The sequence below is a fragment of the Apodemus sylvaticus genome, chromosome 18 (genome assembly GCF_947179515.1).
Source record: "Apodemus sylvaticus chromosome 18, mApoSyl1.1, whole genome shotgun sequence".
Classification (NCBI taxonomy): domain Eukaryota; kingdom Metazoa; phylum Chordata; class Mammalia; order Rodentia; family Muridae; genus Apodemus; species Apodemus sylvaticus.
The window spans coordinates 4,248,051-4,258,968 of record NC_067489.1 but is presented as its reverse complement, the minus strand read 5'-3'; the positions used below and the strand labels follow the sequence as shown (position 1 = coordinate 4,258,968).

General features: G+C 47.7%; 1 protein-coding gene across 1 annotated transcript in view; it reads left to right on the top strand.

Annotated features, from left to right (window-relative positions):
* The first annotated feature begins 3,316 nt into the window (after nucleotides 1-3,316).
* The window catches only part of Efnb2 (ephrin B2), a 42,103-nt gene continuing 34,501 nt past the window's right edge, over nucleotides 3,317-10,918 (top strand). The window contains exon 1 of the mRNA XM_052162273.1: nucleotides 3,317-3,447. Within this exon, the coding sequence (XP_052018233.1) occupies nucleotides 3,317-3,447 (131 nt within the window). The remainder of the gene's footprint in view (nucleotides 3,448-10,918) is intronic.

Genomic DNA, 10,918 nt, shown 5'->3' with positions numbered 1-10,918 from the left:
AGGTTATAAGCAGTGGCATTTGACTTTGCATGTTCCTAACCAAATACCTAATGAGTTCACAAAGCAGAGGCTTTGTTTTAGAGTAAAGCCAGTTAGTCACTTGGCCTTTGTCCACCACAATACCTAACCCAGTTTGCTGGGTGGCCCTTCATGGGCCTCTAGACCTCTCAGTTCACTTTACAGACCAGGCTTCATTTCCTACTAGCTACACTGGTTACAATATACAAATACAGTACCATTTGAAGCATACTGTTTTTCCATTACTGCAGAAAGGACAAGGTTGCAGTTGACTGCAGCTGGTTCCTAAGGAATGTGATCACACATAGCCTCCAAATCAGACTTTGAGCCTTTGGTGTGGTCAAGGTGCAGAGCATTCTGAAGACCAAACTAGTTAGCATTGGCTTTAAGGCATGCGTATCACCCTTACTGCCTCTGTAAGAAATCATGTATATTTTGTAATAGATTGTGCTTTTAAAATTCTCAAGTCTTTTGACTGAGAAACATCCTTAGCTTTAGAAATCAGTGACTTTGTTGTCCTTTGACATAGAGTTGTGTCCTGTTTTCAAAACAAACCCAAGAATTCATTTGTAAAAGGCAAGAAGTCCCTCTCAGAGGCATTACAGTGTGCTAGGTATGGAGATGCTTTAGAATCTCTTCTCTCATTCCCTTTTGTATATGCCTGGGGCAATGACAAATGTAATATTATAATGGCTTGAGGTTACATTTTAATTTCCAAAATGACTGGATAAACAGTTGAGCACCAAAATGTGAAGTGTCTGTCCAGTTACTGGTCCACAGGTACCTTATACCAAAGGTATCTGAAGTTAACTCCATGTCCCCTTTAAAAGTCACACAGTAGGAATATTATGTGTGTGATTTTTTTTTTATATATATAAAGAATATTTACATTGTCCCCAAAGTAAAATGCTTTGGGTGTTAGAATATCTGGCTTACTGAAAATGGTAATTTTAGAAGCTGGGTTGTTTTCAGACATTACAAGTTTTCTGTAGTTTACCAGGGAGATGATGTATGGGGAATTAAGAGGTCACAACTTAAATTTTATAACACATATTGAGCCACTTTTCAGACCATGACTTAAAAACCTTTTAACTTCACACTAGATTTCTATGAATTCCTTAAGTGAGATCTTTAAAAAACAAGTGCCTTTTTTCACTCCTCACCCGTAAAGGTCAAATTGCAGTGCCTGCCTGTCGGTTTTTCAGTCATGAAGTGTGTGTGTGTGTCCGTCCGTCTGTCCGCGTGTCCCTTGTTTAGCCTAGCATGAATCCCATCTCAGTACCCCACCCCAATCGTATTGCAGACATACTAAAAAAAAAAAAAATAGTAATTACAGAAAAGGTTTTCTTAAAACTGCATTTTTAGTGAGTGTGTTTTAGTGTTTTGGTCTTAGACGAGTTTCTCCAAACCAATTCTTAGTTGCAGTACACAATAACTTACATTAACGTTTTTTAAAGTCAACACTTTTTAAAGCTCGAAATTTGTCTTAAAGAAGGATGAAGGTGTTGGGGGAGGGGGAGTTAGTAACTAAATTGGATGTTCATACAACTATGTGGGACTTGTTTTTAAAGATGTCGGTGTGGAAACTGCTTAGTTCCATTTGAAAAAGTTCTGGTATTAATGGACAGCATTTTAAGAACACACGTGATTAATTTTTGTGATTAATTTTTGTTGGGCCATGCGCTGTACCGGTCTGTGCCTTCCACCTACTGTACTCTCCCTGCTACCGTGCATTTTAAGCAGGTGTTTTTTCGACTTGGGAGTATCTGGATCCTTAAGATCTGATCCAGTAACTGGTAAGCTTGTTCTGAAGTACTGAGCGGCAAAAGTGGGCGCTAGTGGGCGCTGTGGATCCGTAGAAGTCACAGTGGTCGTGCGGTTTCTCAAAATCGGTCTTGGGCAAGCTAGAGAATCACAACTGCCACTTCTGACTGATAGTCGTCCGGGTCACACCTAACTTCCTGGCCACTGTGGGGTCGCGGGGTCTCCCGGGAGCTAGTGAAGAAAAGTCCATCAGACCTTGGGAGTGGAGCTTTGAAGGCGCTGTACTTGCGGGGAGTGGACCGGAAAAGGAGCAGGCGCATAGAGTTGGGGCTCGGGGTCGGGAAGGGCGGCAACCCGGCTCGCACTGCCGGTGGGCTGCTATGGTTAGCAGCCTCGCAGGAGTCCTGCTTTGACTTGCATCGGACCAGGCCGGAACACTTGGTGCCAGAATCAAGCTAGAAGGCCCTCAAGTAGAGGCTCAAAGGAATCCGCGAAGGACCAGGGCACGCGTGGGTGGGTGTGGGGGGGCGGCAGGGAGCGAGCGCCGCACGGCGGAACGCTGCGTTCACCAAGTCTCGCCCTATCCTAGCGAGGGCACCCGCTAGCCCAGGCACTTGCCGGCCGAGGCGACCCTGCCAGTGCGAGTGGCTAAGAGGCGGCCATCCCTGTGCCCTGCGCCTCACCGGACCACTAGTGCGCAGTCCCCAGCGCCCAACGGGGCTCGTCCCGGGGGCGGGGCTCACCTGTCAGGGGCGCCCTACCTCAGGGTGCCTAGTGTGGGGTAGGAGCGGCAGACGGACGGAAGTGCTGCCCAATCAGTGTGCGCTCGCGGCGCGGCGAGCCAATTGGCTGCGTGCGACTGGGCGGGGCCCCGCGTTTATAGTGCTCTGACAGCGCGCTCGGCGCGCTGACTCTCCGCGGCGGGGACAGAGGCACCGGTCGGAACGCGGAGCTGTGCGCAGAGCGGGTCTTGGAGCCCTCCCCGCACACAAAGGCCCGCGCACGTCAGACGCCTGCGGGTGTCCCAGTGCTCTCCTGACTGCCTAGCGGCCGCGAGTTGCAAAAATTCAGGAGGCGCCCTTTCTCTCTGCGCTCCAGGACATGGAACCCCGCCGACGCGGCGCTCGCTTGCCCGGGCCGCTGCCCGCTGTCCTGGATCTATAGTCAGGCGGCCCCTCTCGGGGAGCAGCACCCGCCACCTCACACCGACTCGTCTCTCCGCTGCGGGCCTTTGTCCCGGCCCAGTGCCCTCGCCGCGCCCGCCCTCCGCGGCTGGCCCGGCACCCTGGAGCCGCACGGGAGCCGGCTGTCCCAGCTGCGTCCGACGCGGCGCCCCGGAACCCCGAGTCCGCCGAGCCGCCGCGCCCCGCGCGTTCGACCCCACCCCGCGCGCTGAGGGCCGCGCAGGGTGAACGCACCTGGCCTCGGCGACCGCAGGAGCCGCGCGGCGCGTCCGCCCCGGAGGATTGGGGGTCGCGGCCCGCTGCCGGTCCCATCGCGTCCCGGAGTGCGCAGAACTGGGAGCGGTTTGGCCATGGCCATGGCCCGGTCCAGGAGGGACTCCGTGTGGAAGTACTGTTGGGGACTTTTGATGGTTTTGTGCAGAACTGCGATCTCCAGATCGATAGTTTTAGAGCCTATCTACTGGAATTCCTCGAACTCCAAGTAAGTAGCGTCCACGATTCTTCCCTCTTTTGCGGTGTCCTCGGCCGGCGCCCGGGGGTACGCCGTATAGTCCGGGCGGGAGGAGGCCTTGGACCCTGTTTCTAGAACCTGAGGCTCCTGTGCCCCATTCCCCTCACCCTTCCACATTTCTCTAGGTGGGGACCCGCTGAGCCTGAGAGCGCGGGTTCCAAGAGTACTTTTCTTGGTGCTCCAACCTCAAGTGCTCTAGGGGGTCCCAAAACCCTGGCGACTTGGTGTCATGCCCGGGAAGGTGTCTGATTGCGTTTCCCGGCCCTCCCTTCTTTTTAGAGGACAGAGGACGTTGCCACTAACGGGGCTACAGACGCACACTGGCGGGCTCCGGAGACAGGATGCTGCGCTCGCAAGGAGCGCGGAAGCTACAGGCCGGGGCCCAGCGAGAAGGCAACAAGAACTGAGGGTCTAGGGTAGTGGAGCGTCCCTTTGAGGAAAGGACGCTGGACCCCGGGCGTCCCTGAGCCGGGGTGCCTCGGCGCCTTCTCGCCAGCCCGAATGTGCGCGGGGAGCTCTATGGTTCGGCCAAAGAACTCGGGCGGCGAGCTCTCTGCATGTCGGCCTTTCCCTTCGGGTCGGAACGGGTGGTCTAGCTCTCGTGCGGCGCGGTCCGCTTAGGTGGCTTAATTTTAACTACGCCTTCAGGGCACTACCCAGTCAACGCTACAGCATTTGCACTTGGGGAATCGAGAGTTCCTTGATCAGACTTGCTTTTAGCAAAGCTCACAGTCCGGAGAACACCAGGCCTGAGACTAACTTTCAGGTCTGGGCTCCCAGGGTGCGCTTCGTGTTTCGAAAATGCTAGCCATCTCTTGATATATGCAGCCATGGCCCCGGTAACAGCGCCTGGGTGCTGCCTCTTACCTCATTTTCCAACCACCGCCAGAAAGTGCTGTGCGAAATTCTGGACTCAGCCCTAGGAGAGCGTGGAGACGCGGCTGGCTCCTGGCTGGAGTCAGACCTTTCAGATTAGAAGCAAAATCAATGACCTAATTGGAGTTGAGCGTGTGGTGCACGGCTTCAGAGTAGAGGTGAACGAATTGTTTTTGAAATTACTACGTAAGCAAAGAATTGTACCTACTCTCTTGAAAGTGATAAATTTAAAATTCAGGAACATAATTGATCAAACACGTTTTCCTTCGAAAGGGCCAAAAAATCTACAGTTGTAAATGACCCAAAACATTTTATTTTATTTTATTTATTTATTTTTTGCGTACTGCCAGGAGGCCCTAGTTTTAAAGTTAGTGCGGCCCCCTCTAGGGTAGTCTTGATCTGTTAAAGATTTTTGTTTTGTTTTGTCTTGTCTTTTAAAGCAAGGTGTTGCATTTGCTCTCCTGGCATGGTATCTTTGCAGCCACACGGGATCTACAGGCACCTACTAGTGCCAGAAGGCGCCTGGCTGGGATCTGAGCGCCGCAGCCGTAGCCACTCCGCCTGGGGCCCTGGTGGTGGTGGCTGCTGCTGACGCTCGCGGTGCCTACAGAGGTCACCCTTCCCTGCCGAATGTTAGCTATGGGCGCGCCCATCCCCCCTCCCTTCCCCAGGCTGCCTGCCTCTCTCTACTTTGCACTTTCACTCACAGCCTCATTTTGGGAGGCTGAGTCTTTTTCTCCCTGTCCGGATTTAATATTCATATTTAAATCTAGTTTAAAGAAATTCCCACGAACCCTTTCTGAGCAACATAACCGTCTTTTGTGTTCCTAGTGACCACTATACTTGAGTGTGCAGCCGGAAAGATTAGAAATACTGATTTGTTTAAATACCACCACCACCAAGCACACCTAGTAGCACCTGGAGAATAAAGTCTTTGATTTGAGACGTGTTGTTAGGGGAGGGAGCAGTGACTTAATTTACATTTACTCACTATTTGATCTTAAACAGTATAGTTTTCAGAGCTGTGGCCATAAATGTGTAGAGAGCTGCTAGGGCCCTGGGTTTTGGAGGAGCAGGCCTCCCTGTACGCTGCAGTTGGTGTGGTTACTCCCTGGCCTCCACAATAAAATGTCTTAGAATTTTCCTGAGGATGGCTGGGAGTCTTTGGAAAGCCTGTGGCTGAACGATATCTGTGAGATCAGAAAGATTTCTTCCTAGGAAGAGTAACACAAAAGAGCCTTTTAGTTTTTAATGCCTGGCATTGCCTCCCTTGTTCACTTTTCCAGAGAAAGTTTCTATAGATAAAGTGTGGCAGGTAGGTAATCAGATGCTTGGAAGCTTCACTTCACTTTGCATGAACTGTGGGACAAGTCACTTGTCATGAAACAGGCATTGGTAATTAGATTTGTTTCATTCTGGGCTCAGCCTTTTTAGCAGGTGGTCGACACAGGGAGCATGCAGCAGCTGTAGCTGTGTGCGTATAGAGCCCAGAAAATCCTTTGTAAACTGGAGTCTCCATAACTACTTTAATCCCATTGCCTGCCATCCCATCCTGGAGAGTTTATGTAATAATCAGAAGTTCTGTGTACGCAAAGATTATGTGGCTGCCCGGTCAGATTAGTCACATTGTATCTGAAGATGCTGGTGCTGTTTAGGTCATTTCTCAATTATTTTTTTAAGTTCTGGAAAGAGGAGCAAAGCCTGGCAGCCATTTCTAATTAATGTTTCAGTAGAATCCCCCTCCTCAGTATAGTGTTTTAGCTATAATAAAGTGTCTGTTTGTTGTTGTTTTGATGAATAGTAGTTTCATTTAGGATTAACAACTCTACACTGGCACAGTATTCTAAAATAAATTATACCCTTGAATATTACCTTCCAGTATTAATTTATGTCTGGGATTTTTATTCTATAAGTAATACATACTAGTTAATTTACAAAGCACTGTGCTTTTCCCATGCAATGTTTTTCCACACATAATACTGAATTCCTGAAATTGATTGAGTTGATACAAAAGAATGGCTGGATAATATCCAGATAACCTGCAACACAGGCCTCTCCCTAGTCAGACTCTGAATAAATACAGGCCTGTCAGATTGATAAACTAAACTACAATGGATAGCACTGTTTAAATAACCGGTCAATAACACATATGCACCAGCCTACCTTCTATTGTGTCTGAAACTCCTATTTTTGTGGATAAACAAATGCAGATTCGGCCTTGATTAAATAGCCCCTTGAACTATGCTCCACAGTGTGCATTTGGGCCAATCTTGTTGGTTTTAATATAGAGAGGGAAAAAAAGGCAAACCACAAAGCACCGGGGTTGAAACTGGTACTGTCTCACATCCACACTCCTCACGCTTTGTCAGGACGATAAACTATAGGTTGTACATTGTCCTTGTTTCACAGCAGAGCCAGGCAGAACACAAAGACAAACGCAGATGCTTTTGCAGATGAGAATCTGAGAGTCATGCGTCCCGGGACTGAACTTCTTAACCTCCCGCAATTACAGCTTCCAGCCCCAAAAGGAGGCTTGAGGCTAAGATGATTTGCTGGGCACTTGGTTCTAAATCTTTGACAAAGCTTAGCTCTTGACACTTGTCCTACTAATGCAAAGAAATGCAAATGACCCCAGTGGTTCTGACTATGGAGCTGGAGCTTGAAGATAGGTGAATTAACCACCCCCAGAGACCACCTAAAAACCATGTGTTGGAATGGTTTTCAGTCTGCTGGAGAACTGGCAGATTTATTAGCTTTCCTAGAACCTCTTCTCACTTACTAAGATGAATCCTGTTGGTGGGTCCACAGGATAACCTTCAGACTAGCATTGTGGGCACTGGGGTAACTAAATCCTTGTTGTCTAATCTTCTGCTGAAATATTTTGGGTTGTTCTCAGGAGCTTAATTTGACACCTAACTTGAAGCTGCATTTCAGAAGACATTCTTGGAATAGGAGACTATTCCAGCTCGAAGCATGACTGCAGGGTATCGTCATAGAAGTGGGAGTGGCAGGGAGAGGCGTATGTAGACTGTAGACCCTGGGAAAAGAATTGTTTTAAGGAACAATATTTCTTTGGCATTCTAGTGAAAACTTTATTCTTAAAATATTTAATTACAAATTGGATATTAAGAAGCCCTGGTCTCCAAAAGATTATTAAAATGTCTCTAGTTACTGCCTGTCTTTGCTGCCTGCATAGAGAACCTGTTTTTCAGGTCACTTATACTTCTGCATAAAGAGAAGTGTTGGACTGTTTAAAATATTTTTGATTAAAATATGCAGATCCTGTAGAATTGTAAGCTTCTGGAGAGGAGTGAGCTCCCTCTCTAGGTAGGTCCCCTCCCCCCATAAAGGGGTGGATTAGAAGGGGGCTGGCAAGGAATAAGAACAGCCCAAAAAGAAGGATAGCAAAGGAGACGTGTTCCGAACAGCTTGGAAAAAACTCCTGTGGCTTCATTGTCTCCGTAAAGCCGAAGAATACAAAAGCAAGCGGTCAGCCCTTCTCCCATGACGGGAGATGCAAACCGTTGACGTGGCTCCCCTGTTTAACTTGTTTAATTCTCATTTTAAATTCAGCACTATAGCAGCCGTGTGAACTCTGAAGATTTCTTTAGTAATCCATTTTGTAGTTCGGAATCAAAAACAAAGTGAAAGGGTCTGACACAATTTGCTTTTATTTTTAGGCAAATCAACCCTGGTCATAGTTAATAAGGGGATTACAACCCAGACTACGTCTTTACAGATGTAAAGTAAATCAAGGCCAGAGCATAAAGAAACTGATCCCTTTTGATTGAAGTATGGTAAAAAGGCATAGAGAAGCTAGCGGCAGTAATCTGATTGTATGGCAATAAAACCACCATTTTCTGTCTTTCAGATAAAAATAATGTGGTAAATCCATGCAGTTCATAAGATGTAAAGGCAGATAAAGGGGAAGCCATGGCAACATATAGATTAGCTTGATGTTAGAAATGACACGACCCTGAAAAGGGTTGTGAGGAAGGCCCTTGCTCCAGGCTGTTTGGTATTATGTGAGAGCCACACAGACTTGGGAACCGGGATTAAGCATCATGAAAGCCCCACTTGTGGTCTGGGATGGCTGAAGCCGAGAAGGGGAGCTGTACAGTTCTTGCTCATTGGTGGAAGATAATATGGCCAAGGTAGCTTTCATTGACGGCCTTTTTATAGACCGAGATGGAGGCTGATTAAAACCCACAGCTCGCTGCAGTCCTTGGGGCCTGGAAGGTTTTCCTGCTTAACTCTTGGCCTGACAGAGCCAGCCATTCTGTAGGATTAACTGCCCTTCGACATCCTTGCCTTCATCTATTTGGGCTTCAGGCAGAGACCTGCTGGGCAGCAACAGAGACCAGAAGGAGGATAGGTAGGCCCTGAATTATCTAAAAAGAAAACAGAGGCCTTTTGATTTCAGCTCCCCCCACCCACCCAAGGGGGCATGGGGGCTGTATCTCTGCACTGCCAAGGCAAAGAAAAGCTTGGGCTATTGGCCCTTACCTGGGCCTCTAGCTCTTTCTGTGAGGTTGGTCTTTTCTTCCCCGGGGAAATTTAAGAAAAAAAGAAAAATAACAGGTGACCATATTGAAAAGGGTAAAAGTTTAGTTTAATTCAAATAATCCAACCAGTATGTCAAAACTGCAATTCCAGCGGTTCTGGGCTTCCTTGACTACTGTGATTGGCAACCTGCGAATTGGCTGGGACAGGGTCCCTGGTGGAAGTGACACGATTATAAAATGACGGTGCTGACCCACACTAAAGGCAAGAACAGGAACTCTTGGTGGTATTGACTGTCACTGCCCTCTGTCCCCAACAGCTTGCAAGGGACCTGGACTTTAGTGCTGGTCTTCCACACTACCCATTTTAGTCAATAGACAAAGTGAGCTATTGACTCCTGCTTGGGTTAGGTGCAGAGTGACACCCAGAATTGGTTCAAGCCACCAGAAAGGAAATATTTACTTTATCGCCATCTTTTGGCATTTTAAGAAAGTCTCACTATTTCTTCAGGACAAGGGCTTTCTTCATGGAGTGGGTCTTGGAGGTAATTTACACATGGAATCTGGGAGCTGTTTAGCGAGAACATGAGGGTTGAAAGCCTCTTCTAAACCTGTTTCCATACAGATGATAACAATCTTCATTAAATATTCTCTTTAGACCCGTTTTATTGATTTCCTCCCTAGTCCACACGCTGGATCGTAGTTTGGGGCTATAGATAGGCACCCTCGTTATCTCACTACTCTGAGAATTATAAGACACATTACTGTTACATACCACTTCGAGTACCCAGACATCTGCCACTTTGTGCCTTTCTTTCTATCTTAATTTTGAATCCATACCTAAAAGATCCATTGGATTTGCTGAGATCCGTCAAAGAGGAGGGACACCCCTAATTTACAAGCTGGTCACATCCTAGCACCTTTCATTCTCCATTTGACAATGATTGCTAATGGCCCATTCAACTAAAGTATTTGCTTGTTAGCAGGGAACAGAGAATGATAAATGTCCAGCAAGCTTGCCGCCTCCTTCAGCTTTTCACACACAGACTGGTGCATATTTATGGCAGGCAACCCGACAAAAGGAGAAGCTGAATCGCCTTGGCCTCCAGCTTTCCGTTAGGCAGAGGGTTAAAGTGATTAAAGAGCCCTTCGAGAAATCCCAGCATCTGTATACTAACCATCCACACTAACCATCCATGCGGCAAGCTCTTGGCTACTTTTCTGGGCCCTTCATTCTATGGAGTGTACCTGCGTGATCTGTTTAGAAGTGTCCTCTATCAGAACAGAGGGCCCAGAGAAGTCGAGAGGAAGCGGCGCTGGGTTCCCAGGGCAGCAGCCTTCCAAGGGTTGCAGTATGGAACCAGCAGTGGCTCATTCAAATATTTTCCATGTACAAAGTCAAACATATAATTCTGGTGCAGAGCATTCTGGGTCTGTGATACATACTTGGCTGATTTCAGATTTTAAAACCACAGTGGGGGAAAAGCTTTCAGAGAAAACAGGATCTTTTCTGCCCAGAGTAGTTCTCTAAACAGAACAGGAAGAGCAAATGGGCTTGAAGGAAGGAGGTAAGAGTTCATGCCTTCCATTCTCTTCAGCTGGCCTGGGGAAGAGTTGGAAATGTCCAGGTATACTCTCCAAGTGCTGTGGATGGGCCACTGGCAAGCTACACACTCAGAAGAGACATCCTTTTCATCGGCATTGTAAATAGATTCTATGCAGAATGGTTAAAAAAAAATCCAGCTCATTTTTCTCTGTTGAAATTCAGCTGTGTCAAATTTTAATTACAGTATTTGTAGCACTTGTCTAATGGTGAAGTCCATCTTGGTTCCAAGACATTCATCTGTACTTTTCATGGACACTCATCCTGAATCTCCCTAGAATACGTGTGAGTGCTGCTCCTAAGTTCTGCTCTTGTGTGTTCAGGGAGCGATGAGGTATGTGCTTTGTGGGGCAGCTTGCTGGCTGGGCTGTCCCCTTGCCGCTATGTATTTCATGGAGTTTCTATCCTTCCATCCACTCATGGGGTAGTTAGTAGATGAGCCCCAGGCACAGCATGGTTG